The 18,774-nt window shown below is 47.5% G+C and overlaps 3 protein-coding genes across 10 annotated transcripts in view; 2 read left to right on the top strand and 1 right to left on the bottom strand.

Annotated features, from left to right (window-relative positions):
• The window catches only part of USP4 (ubiquitin specific peptidase 4), a 50,204-nt gene extending 36,276 nt beyond the window's left edge, over positions 1-13,928 (top strand). For 3 of the 8 annotated variants that reach the window (XM_027098635.1, XM_027098634.1, XM_027098639.1), the window contains 9 exons: positions 828-1,019; positions 1,652-1,740; positions 5,610-5,837; positions 7,503-7,573; positions 7,827-7,945; positions 8,273-8,422; positions 10,550-10,653; positions 13,149-13,237; positions 13,633-13,928. In XM_027098635.1, coding sequence (XP_026954436.1) covers positions 828-1,019; positions 1,652-1,740; positions 5,610-5,837; positions 7,503-7,573; positions 7,827-7,945; positions 8,273-8,422; positions 10,550-10,653; positions 13,149-13,237; positions 13,633-13,791 — 1,201 coding nt within the window. In that variant the 3' untranslated portion in view covers positions 13,792-13,928. The other 5 variants (XM_027098636.1, XM_027098638.1, XM_027098637.1 and 2 more) reach the window with 5 other exon arrangements.
• Positions 8,623-9,596, bottom strand: LOC113615809 (translocon-associated protein subunit beta). The gene has a single exon (XM_027098650.1). The coding sequence runs from the start codon at positions 9,559-9,561 to the stop codon at positions 9,010-9,012; it is 552 nt and encodes a 183-aa protein (XP_026954451.1). The 5' UTR covers positions 9,562-9,596; the 3' UTR covers positions 8,623-9,009.
• Positions 13,929-14,580: 652 nt separating the features above from the next.
• Positions 14,581-18,138, top strand: CUNH3orf62 (chromosome unknown C3orf62 homolog). The gene is made up of 3 exons (XM_027098649.1): positions 14,581-15,639; positions 16,467-16,558; positions 17,562-18,138. The coding sequence occupies exons 1-3, from the start codon at positions 14,951-14,953 to the stop codon at positions 17,825-17,827; spliced, it is 1,047 nt and encodes a 348-aa protein (XP_026954450.1). The 5' UTR covers positions 14,581-14,950; the 3' UTR covers positions 17,828-18,138.
• Positions 18,139-18,774: the final 636 nt, after the last annotated feature.

Below are 18,774 nucleotides of genomic sequence, written 5' to 3'. Positions count from 1 at the left end.
GTGTGTGTGTGTGTGTGTGTGTGTGTGTGTGTGTGTGTGTGTTTGTGTTTATAGTTTTCAAAAATTGAATCAGTAAGTTTGTGTCTCCCCCTATAGGAAGAGGGAAAGACTACAGTCGGTTGCCAGCAATTTTGGTAACATCTGTTCCGGGATAAAACATCTATAAATCTCCTCAATCCCATGTATTCACTAAGTAAGACACATTTTTCAAAATCATTGATTTGTATTTAGCAGTTTCTTTGGTTATCTCTGATTTTTAAAAAAAATTTAATATTCTTTTACTTCAATGTTTTTGAAGAAAGATGGCAAACAGTTTTATAACTTTGCTTCCTCATTTGAAATAAAGAGTCTTTGGCTTATATTCTAGGTATACGTCGCTGTACAGTATTTGGTTTTACTAAAGGGCAGGGCATTGAGAATGCCTTTTTCTAAAAGTTAAGCTCCTTGATGGGTGACAAAAGGTGAACTTAGTGGCTGGGCCCCCCCTGTGTGCCTTTGTGTCTGAAGTGATGGTCTGGATGATAGGTGTCATCTGTGTTGAGTCCCAATTGAAGGACCACAGAGTTTGAGGCCATGGTTGGGGGAAGGAGGATCACATTAGCCCCAGGTCCTGGGTTGTGTAGGTTCACCTTGTGTTAACAGTTGACTCTCTTTGGGATTCCTGACCCATCCTCTAGCATCGTCTTGGAAATGGTTTTTCCACCTTTTGTACTGAAGTGTGCTCTGTCCTAGTAACCGTAGTCCTGGCCACCATGTAGCTGCAGCTCAGATCTCTGTCTCTCACAGAGACCTGCCGCTGAAGTTGCTTTCTTGTGTGATTGACACAGGTACGAGGTCTGCAGCACTTCCACAGACGGCTCTGAATGTGTCACGCTTCCAGTGTACTTCAGGGAAAGGAAATCCAGGCCGTCGAGCACTTCCACTGGGGCAGTGCTATATGGGCAGCCACTGCTGGTTTCTGTCCCCAAGTACAAGCTCACCCTCGAGTCTTTGTACCAGGCTGTTTGTGAGCGTATCAGGTTGGTGGTAGGAATGTGATTTGCTTGTTATCTAAAATAAGATAGGGCCTAGTAAGAGTGACTGCCCCCTGCAGAGTGCCAGTGTTGACCCCGTGTGCTCACTTCTGTTAGAAATGTAGTTGTGTCGGCCCCTGGGAGGGCCAGAGCAGGTGCTATTGGGACAGAACATCTGGCATATCTGAAGCACCATGATAGTGAACACCTAAGCCTCTTCTAGTTCCTGGAATCATGTCTTCACACCTGTCAGTCACCTGCTTGAGGGAGTATAGTGCTTTAATGGCATTTTGTATTTGAATGTAATTTCTGAACTACTACACTATCATTCTGAACCTGATAATTAACATTACTGGGAAATATTTTTTTAAATGATGGTGCCACGCATCGTTTATCAGAGATTTGAAACAGACTTTCTCAGAGTCTGTTCAGTGCCCTGGTAGTTAAACTTCTTATCTCATAGGTTCCTCTCAATTTCTTGAAGTGTTAAGCCATCACATGAATTTTAAGGCCCTTTTATTTACGTAAATTGCTTTGTGAATAGCTGAATATATAAATTAGGAACTACTTCACGCTGAGTAGTGGAGAAAAATAGGTAAAGGATACAACTAACAAACAATTTCTTTCTTCTTTTCAAGCCGCTATATAAAACAACCTTTGCCTGATGAGTCTGGCAGCTCGCCCTTGGAGCTGGGGTCCTGCAATGGCTCCAGGGGCAGCTGTGAAGGTGAGCGTACGCCACACTGTGGGGCTGTCACTGACCAAATCCCTCCCAACTTCCCTCTTCTTCCAAAGGTGTTGTATACATGGGTGAGGGAGGCTCTGAGGTGGGGTTGGGGGCTCTGCCTAGAGAGCAGACCTGGAAGCCCTGTCTGCACCACTTCACTCTGCCAGAGCCCATTGTCCAACTTTGACACCTCGTGTAATCTTAGGCGTGGAAGCTGGGTTTCACCTCAGGGAGACTAAGCATAATAGGACTGAGTGACTTGCCCAGGGTCATGTAGCAGAGTCAGGATTTGATTCTGACCTGTTGGGATTGCTGAGTACACTTGGCTGCCTTCACAACCTGGCTTGTGTCTGTAGAGCTTTTGTCTTGGCCCTTACCCATCACCATGGTCCAGCAGCCGCCCCTGGGGAGGACAGATGTCCTGCCCAGCCAGTCAGAAGGCAGAGACAGGTTCTCTTGGCCTTTCTTTCTTTCTACCCAGGAAGCCACAGGTGGTAGCTGGCTCTGGACAGCTCGTGATGTCGGAGTGAGGAGCCACAGTTGGAAAAGCAGTAGGATAGACTTGTTGCAAGAAACCCAGAGCCCTCACCATCCTTCTGTGGCCTAGTGCTCACAAGCCCATCTGTGACCATGGAGCTGTGTCTAACATGCACTGTGGCTGTCATCCTTCTTTTGGGGGCCTGCGTGACTGACTAGGTGGCTTTATTCCTATAAAACCAGAAATATCCTCCAGTTCTTACGCTTTGTGAATAGCTGAATATATATTCCCAGTTGAAAATTCAAATGCCCAGATTTCTGCAAGACATGCCTGGTCCTGGAAAGTGAAAATTGACATTAAAAATAATGACCAGGGGCTTCCCTGGTGGCGCAGTGGTTGAGAGTCTGCCTGCTGATGCAGGGGACACGGGTTCGTGCCCTGGTCCGGGAAGATCCCACATTCCGCGAGCGGCTAGGCCCATGAGCCATGGCCTCTGAGCCTGCGCATCCGGAGCCTGTGCTCCGCAACAGGAGAGGCCACAACACTGAGAGGCCCGCGTACCTCAAAAAAAAATAAAATAAAAAAATAATGACCAGAAGGCTCTGTCCTGAAGGGATATTCCAAATTGTTGGTATTTTAGGTTGAGTATTTATTATAGTTGTACTTCTGTTCTTGCCCAGAATATCATGTTCTCCTCCCACGAGGGATGAACAGGAGTGTATTTTGTGCACAGTTCCCACAAGCAGACATGTTGGAGCTGTGATGGTAGTCTGTGAGCAGACCTTGGGTGACCTGTGGGCTCTTAGTGCTCTGGAACTTGAGGCACTGCGATTCCCAGCTTGAGGTGTGGGGCAGACCTCAAAAAGTCACTTCATCTCTCTTAACCTTGGTTTACCTATCTGCAAAATGGGATGATGATAATGGCTTCACAGAGTTGAGGTTACTGTTTAATGAGATAGTGTGGTTAGAGTATCTGGCACATAATAGATGCTCAGTTAATAACAGCATCATGTCAGTATTTGCTATTGTTACAATTAGCCTAGTTTCTTAGACATTCCATCTGTCAGTCTCTTGTTCTCACTGCCTTCTTTTGAATTCCATAAGTGAGCTTTGGTGCGTAGACTTCAAATCTTGTTTAATGTTGAAATAATTCTAACCTCTTTACTGCCATGGCTCCTTGTTAGGCCTGTGGTGGCTGTCTCCTACTGATTCTCTGAGTGTCTTGGGCAGGGCAATGTTTCACTTGCCAGTCTGAGAGCAGAGCAGGCTTACCTGGGCGTAAAAGGGGCAGTGCCACTGCTTCAGGAGTGAAGTGAGCTAATTGAGAAAGGAACCTCTGTGAGAGCTGAGGCTGGCAGTCTTATGCACACTGGCTGTTTCAGAGTCCTGCTCATGGGGACTCATGTCACACTGTCATCCATGGCTCTGATGTTCCTGTGGCCTGACAGGAAACTGTGCTGCATTGTCTTGGGCCCAACTTGTCCTTCCTCGTGACAACTCCTGAGACACAGTCTTTGAAAGAGGATTTTTTTTTTTTAAACTTATTTTTTGGCTGCATTGGGTCTTCATTGCTGCACATGGGCTTTCTCTAGTTGCAGCGAGCGGGTGCTACTCTTCGTTGCAGTGTGCATGCTTTTCATTGCGGTGGCTTCTCTTGTTGCGGAGCACAGGCTCTAGAGCGCAGGCTTCGTAGTTGTGGCGCACAAGCTTAGTTGCTCCGTGACATGTGGGATCTTCCCGGACCAGGGCTCAAACCTGTGTCCCTTGCATTGGCAGGTGGATTCTTAACCACTGTGCCATCAGGGAAGTCCCTGAAAGACGATTCTTATGTAGAATATACATCTTCCTTTCCTCAGTTTCCATTTCTATTGCTATTTCCCCAAATATATAAACTTCATATTTTGAATCTTCCCCCGTTACTTTTTTTTTTTTTTTTTTTGGCTGCGCCATGCACCTGTGGGATCTTAGTTCCCCGACCAGATATTGAACCTGGGCCCCCGGCAGTGGAAGCACAAAGTCCTGACCACTGGACTGCCAGGGAATTCCCTTCCCCTGTTACTTTTACATCACCTTTTGGAGTTGTCCCCATCTTTGTTGAAATTACTTATTTGATACCTTAACTTTCCCCTTTGACTGCCCAACAACAAAAATTATGATGAGCATGATCATGGATTTTTTTTATTGCAGCCACATATACCAACCAGTTCTCTGGAAACACCTGGGAAATTTACTCATCACCATATGTCTCTAGAATGCCTCTTTAAATTTCTTTTTTTAATATAAATTTATTTTATTTATTTATTTATTTTTGGCTGCATTGGGTCTTTGCTGCCGCATGCAGGCTTTCTCTAGTTGCGGCGAGCGGGGGCTACTCTTTGTTGCAGTGCACAGGCTTCTCATTGCACTGGCTTCTCTTGTTGCGGAGCATGGGCTCTAGGCACACGGGCTTCAGTAGTTGTGGCACACAGGCTCAGTAGTTGTGGCGCACAGGCTTAGTTGCTCTGTGGCATGTGGGATCTTCCCGGACCAGGGATCAAACCCGTGTCCCCTGCATTGGCAGGCGGATTCTTAACCACTGTGCCACCAGGGAAGTCCCTAGAATGCCTCTTAAAACTTTTTTTTTTTCCCCTGGTTGCACGGCTTGCAGGATCTTAGTTCCCCAGCCAGGGATTGAAGCCAGGTCCATGGCAGTGGAAGCTCTGAGTCCTAACCACTGGACTGCCAGGGAACTCCCCCCTCTTCAAACTCTTGAAACTCAGCAATCTCAAATGAATAAAGAGAAAAAAGGAGGGGGGGATCCTGTGTGCTGTGTTCCTTGGGGCCCATCATGGTGCCTGCACCTGAGAGACATGCAGTAAACACTTGTTGAAGGGACAGTCATCATATTTCTTGTGGAGGAACTGAAGACCTTTACTTAGTATTTGTGTTCATTATCATATTTAAAGTTTTACTTTTAAATTGTTTCTTACCAGCCGATCTTCTTGAGTATTGAGTATGGGTTTAATTTTGGTCCTTTTCTCTCTGTGTGCCTAATGATCAAGTTGAAAGAGTCAGACTATGTGTGATGAAGCCCAGTAAAGTACCAAGTGGTGAGGGCCCCAAATTTAGGGCTGGCAGGACTGCTGACTCACTTTTACCTTCTGGTGACTCCTTGAACCTCTCTGGGCCTCTTTGTCCTCATTGTGGAATAGCTGTGCCCACTTGCCTGCTTACCGGGTTGTGGGGGTGTCACATGTGAATTTAAGTGCCTTGTAGATGCCAAGGGGTGGATGTAGTTTGACACACACAGGACTGAATCTGGAAGGAAGCACCACAGTTAGCTATGAAATAAAAATTGCAGCATTGAAATGGTGGCAAATTACATACGTGTTATTTTTCATTTGTATGCTAGGAGAAGACGAAGAAGAAATGGAGCATCAGGAAGAAGGCAGAGAGCAGCTTTCAGAAACAGAGGACAGTGGGGAGGATGAGCTGGGAAGTGACCATGGCGAGACCACCCAAAAGAAGCTCAAAGGCCGACCCTGCCCAAAAAGGCTTTTTACCTTCTGCCTTGTGAACTCCTATGGCACAGCCGACCTAAATTCCCTTGCAGCTGATGGGAAACTGCTTAAACTCAACTGTAAGCACTTTCTCTGACCTTTCAAACTGGGCTTTTGGGGACTTAGGATCTATTGGAAAATCCTTGCACTTAGCACTCACTGACTGCACTGAGCTTTCATCATCTCATAGTGTGGCTCCAGGAACAGACACTTGTGTGATCCTTGGCTTAAAGCTCCCTAAAGACTGTTTCAGAGACATGACACCCCTCCGCACTTTCCCTTGGCCTTCTTGTCAGGCTTTTCTCTTCCGTCCTTGATGACTTCAGAAGGAAACGAGCTCTCCCTCCACTCCCACCATCTTTCAGGACTTTTGTTCCGGTTGATAACACTTCTTGTGGCCCTCCTAGGTGGCAGCATTTCCCCAAACTTATGAGAATAAATGCGTATTTCTTTTGTTCCATGAGAATACTCATGAAATGTGACCCATCTAGAGAATGGTCATGGATTTCACAGGCTGTTACCTGGAGCCTGTAATGGGGACTGCTGTACAGATGGGAAGGGGCATCCACACGGGATGTGTGTTGTGCGTGAAAAGCAACATGTGGACAGTGAAGATGCCTACCCTGGGTCAGGAGGGGAGCTGCAAAAGCATCTCTTGTGTCTTTTTGCTTCCTTCATTGGAGAAGAGATTTGCTAGATGTCCTCTAGTTTGCTAGCTTGCTTCCCTTTTTAAATAATTACCTAAAAAGAGTTTTTTAAACAGCTTTATTGAGATGGTTTTGGATCTCTCTTGCCTTTTTGCAGCTCCATTCCCTCCGTGTGGCTTCTTGTCTTTAGTGTAATGCCTTGCAAATTCTAGCTCCCTTCTTTTTTTTTCTTTGATTTATTTATTTGAATTTATTTATTTTTGGCTGCTTTGGGTCTTCGTTGCTGTGTGCGGGCTTTCTCTAGTTGCAGCGAACAGGGGCTACTCTTCGTTGTGGTGCACGGGCTTCTCATTGCGGTGGCTTCTCTTGTTGCGGAGCACGGGCTCCAGTAGTTGTGGCACAAGGGCTCAGTAGTTGTGGTTCACAGGCCCTAGAGTGCAGGCTCAGTAGTTGTGGCACACAGGCTTAGTAGCTCCACAGCATGTGGGATCTTCCCGGACCAGGTCTCAAACCCGTGTCCCCTGCATTGGCAGGCAGATTCTTAACCACTGTGACACCAGGGGAAGTCCCTAGCCCCATTCTTGAACACTGATCTTTGACTCCTCAATCAGTCTTTTGTTCTCCTCCCCTGCCCCCCCACGCTATGGCCCGGAAAATGCCTCCAGGCGATAAGCTGGAGCCATGTAGGCATCACCTTATTTTTTGCCTTCTCTCAGGGATCTCACTCTTGCTCTGCCTAATAGTCAGTGTCTGAAAACAGTTGTTTCCTCTATTTTGTCAGGTTTTCTTGTGGTTTAAGGCAAGAGGAGAAATCTGGCCACTGTTACTCCATCTTGACCTGTACCCTTTCAGAATTCTATGTAGTTAGTGCCTTTAAAGTGTGTAGCATTGAGGAAATCTTTGCCAAAGGATTTGGGGGCCCAGGGATTCAGAGTTGGCTGGCTCAAGGCAGAGCATCGCTCTTGGCAATGGCTGTTGATGGGTGAGCAGGTGTTGATGGCGTAGCCTGAGTGTGGTCCTTCTCACTCTTGTCACCTGAGGAGCCTCTCCTGTTGCTGGCCATTCAGTAGTGAGTGACACTTTGGTCCTCCTCCACAGCTCGATCCACACTAGCCATCGATTGGGATAGTGAGACCCGGAGCCGTTATTACGATGAGCAGGAATCTGAGGTAGGTCACTCAGCATTCTTGGTCAGGGGTATGTGCTGGTTTCTGCTTCGGGTGGGTCTCTCTCACCAGTTCCCCAGCAGTTTAGCAAGGTATGTTTTAGACCGAGAATGAAAAGCACTTAAAGATTTTGTCATTACATGTTCAGAGGCTGCAGAAAGTACATTAGATTCCAGGCGTGAGAGCTCGTGAGGTTGTGGCTAAGCCTGGTAAGATTTTGTTTCCTCAGCAGACCTCAGCATTTTGTTCCTCACAGACCTACGAGAAGCATGTCAGCATGTTGCAGCCTCAGAAGAAAAAGAAGACAGCAGTGGCCCTGAGGGACTGCATCGAGCTCTTCACTACCATGGAGACCCTTGGGGAGCATGACCCCTGGTATGCAGCTCCCACCTCTGGGCAGGGGCACCCAGGTACCCTGGGACTGAGATCTGCTGGGGCCATCTATGTACACAAAAACCCTTTGTATTTGGATGTGTCACTTTTTTACATGGCTGACCCTACAACACAGGTTTTTCTGTGTGAATTGTGTTTTCCAGACTAGGACAGCCATCACCCTCTTTTAGAAGGTGGCTTAGAGACCTCCCTGCCCAGAAGCAGTCATGCTGAGTACAAGGAAGGATGTTATGGGATTGCCTCCATGCTTGAGAGCCCAGGTGGCACTGGCCGCCTGCCTCCCCACTAAGTGGAGGTTTCTCTTTTCAGGTACTGTCCCAACTGTAAGAAGCATCAACAGGCCACAAAGAAGTTTGACCTGTGGTCCTTGCCGAAGATTCTGGTGGTCCACCTCAAACGTTTCTCCTACAATAGATACTGGAGGGACAAACTTGATACAGTTGTGGAATTCCCAGTCAGGTGGGTCCCTGGGCTGCACTGTTATTTTTGGGAAAATTAAAAAACAGGCAGACAATCTGGGCACTGATTGGCAGAGTGTTTTGCTGCCAAAGACTTTTTTTTTTTTTTTTTTTTTTTTTCAGGGTGGCATTTGTTTTTATTAGAAAACCCCATTTGGTAAGAGCTTCCCTAAGCCAGCACAGAGACTGGGTAGCCTCCAAGAGTCCCATAGCTTTCATCTTATCTTCCACCCTCTTCTGAGAGGGGAGGGTGGGGGACGGGGTGGTGTCAGGCAGTCTCCGAAGTGCCCCCTCCTGGACCCCTGAGAGAGTTCACATCACCAGCAATGTACCCCGCGGCACCTCGGTGGTGCACCACAGGGCCCCTAGGCTCAAGGCGGTTGCCAAAGGCTTTCCTGTTTGTATGGCTTCACGATGGAACCAAGGAGGCTCTCAAAGACTCCCAGGTCTGGTCCTTCGCTCTGGTTGAGAGCAGGGCAGGATCAAGGAGGTGGCCAAGGGCTAAGGGAGAAGAGATTGCATTTGAGATACCCTTTGGAGTCTGGAAAGCACCTGTATTCCTTGGGAAGGGAGGACTGGAAGCCCCACTCAGTTCTTCTTGGTTTTGGGGGTGTCATATTTCCTCTTGCTGGAATACCACAACAGCAGGGGGATGCCGATGGAAGGGAGAGTCATGACCCCGAAGGCTGCCCAGTCCAGAAAATGGGGGGAGAATCTCCTATCAAACTCCCTCTGAGCCAGGATTCCTCCCTGTCCGGGTGCACTGGTAAAGCCAATCACAACGGGCCCATCCTCCTGGGCCAGATAAGTAATAGTTGCTGAGGTGAAGTTGAAATAACCAGCCTTGAGAGGGCGCAGGACCACGGTGTGGGAAACGTTGCTAGCAGGAGCAATTCGGTCCCATTTGACGTTGAGCATTCCAGAGACAATGCCAAAGTCTTCTGGAGGGAAGGAGTCATCAGATAATTCCACATCTAATGCAGCACTTGAGCCAACATTGTAGATGTTGTACTGTAAGGTCAGGTCTCGCCCCTCCACGGCATATCTGTTCAGCAGTGATTTGGAGGCCAAAAGCCTGGCTCCTTCCTCTGCTTGAGTGACAGCAAATAGAGCCAACGCCAGGAATGCCAGCAGCCTCATCGCGCGCACTCTCAAAGCCTTTCGGGGGGGCGGGGGGGGGGCACCAACACCGGAAGAAGAGCCAAAGACTTTTCTGTGTTAAGGTGTGTGTGTTGCTAGGCTCTGAGAAGTTGCTTTGGCTCACTTCCCCTCCGTGTCTGTAGGGAAAGGACTCTCCAGTAGAAGCACTTCCTCTCTCGAGTCCCTTACGCAGCCTAACTGAACTGGTCTTCCCATCTGTCATTGGTCCCAGGGAGCCCAGGCTCAGTAGAGCAGCACAAGGACATGCTGTACCTCGTTAATGCAGGGGCACAAGGAACCAGAGAGTAATCTTCTGGGGAGAGTTGGATTTTTGGGGGTGCAGATCCACCACAGTCCTGTCCCTGGGGCAGGGATTGGGACTGGCTGTCTACTAGTGTCCTCTTAGGCCCCAGGGTACAGAGTATAAGTGACACAGGCAAGTCAGTCAACAAGGTAGGAGTCCCCCCACAATATGCAGATTTAAAAATGCTTTTTGGGGGATGGGGGATGGGTAGATAGTTACATGAAGTATAGACATGTCAACGGGAGGACCTAGGCGGTGGGTGTATACATGTTTGTTGTAAAATTCTTTTTTTCTCTATGTTTGAAATTTTCAAAATAAAACATTAGGGAAAAAAGCTTTTGGGGGCCTGTTTTGGTATTTAGCTTAAATTTTTATGGCACTAATTAGTAATTCTGATAGTAACAGCCATTTTTACAAAGTTGCTGCAGCCCTCGTGTCTGCCCAGAGCCCTTCTTTGACCTTTGGTCTCAGCTAAGGCTTCTCTTTTCCAGTCTGAACATGTCAGTGGTCAGAACAAGACCCCAGGGCTCCTTCTGTCTGGACTGTTCATTCGTTCCTTCTGCACTTAGTTTCTGAGGGCCTCCCTGTGTTATAGCCTGTTGCATGAAAGGGGTTGCTGGGTTGCTCTGACTTCTTTCTCTGAGTTTAATGTATTGAAGGGTTATTTTTGTTTTCTTTGCTCAGAGCTCTGAACATGTCTGAGTTTGTCTGTGACCTGTCAGCAAGGCCTTATGTGTACGACCTCATTGCCGTGTCCAATCATTATGGAGCCATGGGGGTTGGCCACTGTAAGTACTGGAATCTGCTTCCTTCTGAGATGTTGAAATGCCCATGGCCAGTCATCTTTCACCAGCCTATCCCTGTGTGCCAGGCATTGCCCTAAGCACTTAACTTACACAGCTCCACGGGCCTCAGGTTACGGGCTTTTTCCATATTGCTGCCCCTCAATTTTTCTGGTAGGATGGTGGTTCATATTCTTTAATCCAATAATCCACCTTTGGGAAACCTAAGGAAATTACTTGACTTTGGGGAAAAGCTTCATGTGCAAAGATATTCACCTACTTATAATAGTGAAAAATTAGTATTATTTATAATAGTGGAAAATTAATAATAGCATTGGTGATCAACCGTTGGCACTTCTGTCCATCGATTTCATGGAAGAGTACACAGTCATTGCAAAATAAAATTAATAATAACATGAGGAAATACCCATGGTATGTTAAGGGAAAACAGCTACACAAAATTGCATCATTACAGAAAGTAGTATCACAACTACATTGAAACAAAAGACAGAGAAACTATGATAGGAGGGGGGAAAGCCTAGGAGGAGAGAGACCAAAATGTTAATTTTTTCTTTGTTCTACTTTATTTTCCAAAATTTCTATAATGTGTAGGTTTATCTTCACTTTTATACTTTTACTAGTTTATTTTGTTACTTGTTTATGGAAAGGTTTTAGTGATGTTGAAGTGAGGAGCTGGGTTTCCTCATCTCTCTTCTATTGCATCTGCACCATGATAACTGCCACTACACCCAGTGTCAGGACCCCAAGAGATGACACCATGGGAGGTGTCAGTTCCATTTACACTCACAGTGGATTATGGAACTGCCCTAAACCCCAGTCTTCTCTTCTATACTGATAAGCTTTTTCTGTTGGCCCAACAGTCTGTTCTCCTGCCTCTCCATTCTTACCATATCACCTCTTGCCTTTAGATGGCTGCTCAGTCTCCAACCCTCAGGTCTACATTCCAGGCCATTAGAAGAAGAGGAAAAAAGGGTATGACCTTCCCTTTTAAGCAGATCTCCCAGAAGTCCCCCTCAACTCCTCTACATACATCTCATTGGCTATCACTTGGTCACAGGGCTACCATCTAGCTGTAGGAGAGGATGGGAAATAAAAATGTGCCTGTTCGAAAATTGGGGCTCTACTGGAGAGGCTATTAGCAATCTCTGATCATATCATATCCTGCAGCACTTACTCTAACTTTTTTCTCCCCAAAGTAATTTCACTATCTATATTCATGCATACTGGACACATGTATTCATTTTTAACTTCCATTTTAGCATCTAAACACTGCTAGGGCAGGTTACTTAGCCTCTTTATGCTTCAGTTTCCTCAGCCAGGTTAGGCTTCAGTTTCCTCATCCAGGTTAGGCTGGTTATGTGCAGGTCCACATTGGGTCCACAGTTGGAACGCCACGATTGAGAGCCACCACTGCTATTGTTATGCCAAGCACGGACAGCGGGGACACGCCCTTGGCACCTTCTCTGTCACTTTGTCCCATGTCGTCCACCACCACTTGGTGCAGTAGGCACTGCAGTGAGTAATGGTTAAACAACTTAAAAAAAACCAGCTTGCTGAAGCCACACAGCAGGTTGAGACTGGAAACCAAATCTCCATCAGATTCTGTTGTTTCTGAGAGTCTGGGTGGAGCAGGAATTGGGTATTGCTGCTGGGATTCCTGTTGTAAACACATCCTGCTTCGAAATAGTGTAAAATCAAAACTGGAAGTGTTGTCTGTGGGAAATGCTTGCCCGGTGTGAGGAATTGTTACCCAGCCGCAGATTCTTGACTCACAGTTTCGAAGGCAGATATATTTAAGTTTTCTTGTTCACATCCCAGCTTTGCAAACCCAAATACCCAATGTGTCCCTCTCTGGGATTATCCCACAGGCTCCAGAGGCAGTGAGAGGCAGTAGTAGCCAACCATCTGCCTGGATGAAGTGGGGGAGTTTGACTTGGCATGTTTTTGAGAACTGTTGTTTTGTTTAAATCTTAAAGTATCAGCTCCTTTTAAGTATCCCCTGACTCTGGGTTATTGCTCATAGCCATCCTGAAGATTGACACTGGATTCCTCTATTTTTTGGATTAGTTTTCCAAAATTACAGTTTAAAGCCTTGGTCCCCAGCAGCTCCATTTTTACCCTTTTAGTGCCTTTTTGAGAAGGAACAGATTTTTTTTTTTAACATCTTTATTGGAGTACAATTGCTTTACAATGGTGTGTTAGTTTCTGCTTTATAACAAAGTGAATCAGCTATACAAATACATATATCCCCATATCTCTTCCCTCTTGTGCCTCCCTCCCTCCCACCCTCCCTAGGAACAGGGTTTTTTTTAAAGGCTGAGTTATCTTTTGGTTGTTAGGACACAACCTATAAATTACTTTTAATTTCAGACTCTGTTTGTTTCATGTTTTGGAATTGTGTTGCTGTTGAGTGCCACTGTAACGAGCTAGCCACGTTAGCTCTCTTGGTGACCGGCTAGAGTATTCTCTTGCTTTGGCAGACACTGCGTACGCGAAGAACAAACTGAATGGGAAATGGTATTACTTTGATGATAGCAGTGTGTCCCTGGCCTCCGAGGATCAAATAGTGGTGAGTAGGCCCTAATACCTGGTTCCCACTCTTACCTTTAGGGATTAGAGCTGGGAAAAGTCTTCCGGGCTAGTTGGTTATTTAGTCATCCTGCTGGGACAGTGGAAGCAAGGTGTGGTAGAGAAAGAGTTGGCTGCCATTCCTTATGGGACCCTTCCTAAATGAGATGCTCATCTCTCCTCGGGGTCTGTCACAAGGCCTTTCCCCACTCCCTGGGGAGGGTCAGCATGAGCCAGCCTCAGGTAGAAGGGTTTTCACAGTTACTTCAGTGTGTGGCTGCACAGGGCAAGACGGCGGATCCCTGAGAGTGGTGTGTTTTGAACAGAGAGAAAAGCTGTGGGGGAATGGGTGATTTTTCCAACCAGTGATTGGATGTTGCCCCTCTTGTGTTTTAGACGAAAGCAGCTTATGTGCTGTTCTACCAGCGGCGAGATGATGAGTTGTATAAGACGACTTCACTCAGTTTTCCTGGATCCTTTGATGGAGGGACGAGACCAGGCAGCTTACAGCAGGGCATGGGGGATGATGAGACTTGCAGCATGGACACCAACTGATGCTGCCTCAGTGACGCTGCACCACAGCACCGGTGCAGTCCCTCAGGAGAACACCTTTGACACTGAAGACTTGCTAGTGTTCCGTCTAAAAACCGGATGAGGAAATTCTTTCTTTTATGAGAAAAAAAAAAAAAGGGTTATGTTAGGAGGCTGAATTATTTTTCTTTTTATACAGGTGGTGAGAAATTTCTGTAAAACCTCGTGGAGCTGCAAAGTAGGGGTCGGGAGGGGGGGCACATAATGGAATATGTCTGATGGATTCCAGAGAACGGAGAGGAACACACTGTCATTGAGTTTGGTGTGGCCATGAAGACCTGCCACAGGCTGGTGAATGATTACTGTTCCCCCCAGTAGTCTGCCCACAGTAAATGAAGCCTCGACTAAATGATGTCATCCCCTTCTCCCTTGCTGTGCACTGAGATGGGTTTATAATACCCTAAAAATTAGCCACCAAAGCCCATTTCTGTTTCCCTTTGTGTCATCTTGGAATATCCAGCTTTCTTCTCCCTAATGAAATGAAGATGCTTGGTGTTGGGGTTTCCTGCCCCTCCGTCTCCTGTGGAACCTAGCAGTTCTGTTATGTACCCCAGCATCCTTGATGAATTGATACCCCTCTGGCACTTTTATTAGATATCACTTGGAAGTTGGTACACTAAACCGCTGGGTACTGGGTCGCGTCCAGTCGTTTCTCTCCCTGTTGGCTCGAGAATGGGAACCTTCCTGGGCTTGGGAAGGGCTCCCATTCTCGCTGCTGACTTCGGTTAGAAGTGAGATCCCCGCCCCTCCAGACGATTTTCTTTCGGCGGTCTGGCCTCCGCATGCCTGCCCGGCCGCACTCCCAGGGCCGTTGTCTTTGTCGCGGGGAGGCCTGAGACCACTGTCCCCTCCGTGCGTGGGGCCCTTGCTCCCCCTTGCGTTGGTTCAGAGAACAAGGTCATCTGGGCTTTTCTTGTCTGACCTTTAACCTGAGCCGTGGGGGTTGGGTCTGTCAGTCGCGGGCACACGCGATCGATGAGGACGTGCGCGACGACCGTTGGTAGGGGCGGTGGTGCGGGAGCGCCGGCTGCTCGGTGAGGACCCGGCTGTGGGTCTCCGCTCGGGGGCTGGCCGCTGGGTGGGGCCGGGCCGGAGTCTGCGACCGAAGGGGCTGCGGGCTGGGATGAGGGGCCCGGAGCCGGGGGAGGGGGAGCGGTTCCGGCTCCACTGCCGGTTCCTCCCTCCCGGAGAACCGCGGGCCGCACCTGACCCCACGGAGGAAAAAGCGCCGGGAGTGGGGGTTTCCCTGCTCTCCGACCCATGGTGTGGGTCAAACTTAAGGAAATGGTGGCAAATACTCCATTTGGGGGTGGTTTACAACCTCATCTGTAACATTATTTTCACGTTGCTGTGTGCATTTCCAGTGTATTGTATAATAAAGACATGGTCGCTTTTAGGGGAGATGTCTGAAAAACTGAGAAGATGCAGAAAGGAGCTGACTGCAGCCATTGACCGGGCCTTTGAAGGACTCAGTCATTCCCAGGAGTGCTCAGGCATGCAGAGGCAGGAGCTGGACGCTGCGCCGCTTTCTTTCCCCTTCCCCATGCACAGGCTCCTCTGCAGGAGGCACCCGCTGGCAGCCTGCTCCTCTGCGGCTCCTTTCTCTCCTGTCCCGTTTGCTCCTGGGAATGAGAGCCCTGCCTTTGCACCAAACCACGAACCCGTGAGTGCAAAGACACGTGCTCTATGCCCCAAAAGAAAACCTCTGACCAGCAAGGAAAACATATCGATGCCTTCCTCGATTTTGGCACCTGAGAGACAGTTTTGGAGAGCGGCAGGAGATGGGGAGAACTGGAGAAAAGACAGTCTAAGGTGATTCCAATCTGAATAGTTCAATAGCTATAATTAGGGTTATCTCATATCTGAAAAAATTGTTGAAAATCCTAAATTGAATCCATAACACTACTCTTGCCTCCCCTCTGAAGCTCTAAGACTTTATTTGGAAACTTTGTAAACGTTCTTCAGAAAGAGTGTGTTGTGTGTGTGTGTGTGTGTTTGGTTTGAGGGGGTGAGGGGTCTTGGATGTCTAACCAGTCATGGAAACCACTCTGCAGTACCAAAAGGGGTAGTGAATGTTAAAGAACCTAGTTTTAAAAGTCATCTTATTTTTTGTACTGCAGAAACACGTATCTTAATTCCAGTGTTTTTTTCCCCAAACTGGGGAGAGGTGGATCAATGGCTGGGCCCTGACTTCACCCTTGCTTCTGCTCCCCTTCCTCATCCCAGAGCTTTTTAGGCTTTCCCTGGGATAAGGTCTTCCCTAGACCTTTTCTTCTCCCAGGTAGCTGCAAACTGCCTCATCCTAGGCACCTTGATTTGAAGCAAGGAGGACCACATGCGCTGAAACTTCAAGGTTCTGCCATCTTGGTTGCTCTGTAGTCAGAGACTGAAGAAGCCATTTAATCATTTCAGTTCTACAAATATTTGTGCTCATATTCACAAACATTAATGGGCATTATGATGCTTTTAGTCAACTTCACTGATTCAGTGGTTCCCAGTCATCCTCTAATCACAGCATAAATGACAATTTAAAGTACCAGTGTTTGTCTTTAAGATTATCTAACACTGAGTTCCTCTCCAGTATTTTCTTGAAAGAGGATCTAATCCCCCACCTTTTTCTTTTCACCTGGGGGCTGCAGGAAAGATATGGAGAAAGATTTGAAGGTTGAGTCAAACATGCCACTCAGCAGTTCTAGCCAAGAGGTCACAAAGGATTTGCTTGACATGATCGGTGAGTACAGAGGGCTGGTGCATCCTCTCTCTGGAAGGATAGGTTCTTCACACGGGCCCCTGAGTCAGCAAGCATCTTATAAAAAAAAAAATCCTCATTTCTTTTCCACTGGCTTGTTAGATTTGTTTTGCTCACAGCAGAGAGCCTTCATGGAGCTGATAACCTGGGGGAGTTACACATCAGTCAAGTCATTTCATAAATGTACAGTTAGAGTGAATCCTTGGAGGCCAGGGACAGCAGCCCCTGTTGGTGGATGAGCTTAGATGTGAAGGAAACAGGACATAGGCAGAGATGGGGGTAGGGGTAGAGGAGAGTAGTCCAGCTGGGGGAGGGGGGGCATTAATACAAGATTAGAAGAAAAGTTAGAAGCCAAAAACTCCCCTATAATTCCACCATCCACCACAAAGGCAGCCACTGTTAACACAGTGCTGTATACCCTGTCATAGATACTTTCTCTACACACACATCTGTATATTCTGTGTGTGGACTATGTTTTTTTAAAAGCTATTTTATTTTTAGCTTTTTTTTTCTCATTTTTTGGCCACGCCGCACAGCATGTGGGATCTTAGTTCCACGATCAGGGATCGAACCCGTGCTCCCTGCACTGGAAGCTCAGAGTCTTAACCGCTGGACCGCCAGGGAAGTCCCAGCAGGCAGCATTTTGATTACCCCAAAGATCCCATTTTTCTCACACTATGTCTTGTGCCCACAGGTCAGGGAGTAGTTTCTTGAGGGCTGGAACAAACACATGCATCTCTGTATCCTCCCACTTAAACCCTCCTTGGAAACCAAGGAGATGGTTGGGGCTCAATAAATACCTGAGCTAGGAAGAGGGACACCAAGCCCATGTTAGAATGTGGCAGCCTGCCAGCCCCGGGGGCAGGAACACCGGCTTTGTAGAGTCCTCGGAAATGGCCGCCCATTTGTGGTTTTTAACTTGTGCCTGAAATGTCTTAAGAAATCTCTCACTGGAATTGTAATGCTGAATGTTTTTATTTTTAAGACCATACAGGCATCCAAACTATTGAAGAATTGGCTGGAAAACTAGAATTTGAAAATGAGTTGAATCGTGTGTGTGGTTGCTGTGAAGATTTGCCCTTCAAGGCGGACGCCTGGGCCCTGCTGGTGGACGAGAGCCCTCAGGAAGCCTCGGATGCAGACCCTGGCAGCCTCAAGCAGGCTTTCTATGATCACAGTATCGTGGAGACTGTTCTGGACTTGGAAGAGGACTACAATTTGCTGACCTCTTTTAAATACCGAATTGAGTAAGGACAGTTGACTTCAGCTTTGATTCTTTACAGCAGGAGTCTGATGTTAGGGCATCTGTGCAGGGCAGTCACAGTTGTCATCAGGGGCCACATTCTTCAGAGGCTTGGCAGAATCTGAATTACCCCAATCTTTTTAACTTCCAGTTGTGTCCCTTCTTGAGCTGAGAGCCCAGTTTGTTTGTTTGTTTAATTCTGTTGCTCTGAAGTGTTTCTTTTTTTTTTCACCTTTTTTTTTTTAACATCTTGACTGTTTTATTGATTGATGTTCAATATACCCAGAACCCAAGGCAGGTGCAGGTCTTGGGCCTCTGCTGTGTGTCTTCATGTTCTTTTCCACGGACCCCTGAAAAAGTACGAGGGCTACAACCAGCATGGGCTTTCTGTACCCCTGGGACCAGCCCATCCCAGGCCAGCTCAGCCTGTATGGAGGAACTGGCGTCAAGATGGACCTTGGCCCCAGACCCTCTGCCATATTTGCGCATTTTGCACACAAGGCTGCCTGTCCCCTGCATGGGCCTCATGCCCTCTTCGTGTCCAGACCCTCAATCCCTCCATCCTTGCCCCTGCCCAGCTCAAAGCCCTCTGCAAAGGCCTCCTACTTGTGTCAGAGGGGCTGGTAGCATCCCTTATTAGGTTTCCTGGGCTGGAGCCAACCCTCCACCACAGCTTGAGAGAAAGGACATCATCAGAAATTATTTGGACAGATCTCTCAAAACCATGATGTTCTTTCAGGAAACCTAATAAGCTGTTGGGCAAGGTATCATGCCTCCCAGAAGCTGAGTCTCGGAAGTGCCCGCCTCCTAGGCATAGGGGAGTATGGGGGTAAGGAGTCTGGTGCAAAGCTGTTGTAAGACCCAAAACTCAAACCAAGGAGCTGGGAGGAAGTCCCAGGGGCCGAGGACCCCCCACCAGTCCATATTTTAGGCTAGTGATCCAGCATAGGGCAGG

Source organism: Aethalodelphis obliquidens, unplaced genomic scaffold (genome assembly GCF_003676395.1).
Source record: "Aethalodelphis obliquidens isolate GAN/ISIS:26980383/991018 unplaced genomic scaffold, ASM367639v1 scaffold125, whole genome shotgun sequence".
NCBI lineage: Eukaryota > Metazoa > Chordata > Mammalia > Artiodactyla > Delphinidae > Aethalodelphis > Aethalodelphis obliquidens.
Note: the sequence above shows the minus strand (reverse complement) of the source record. Positions and strands in the feature narration are given on the sequence as shown.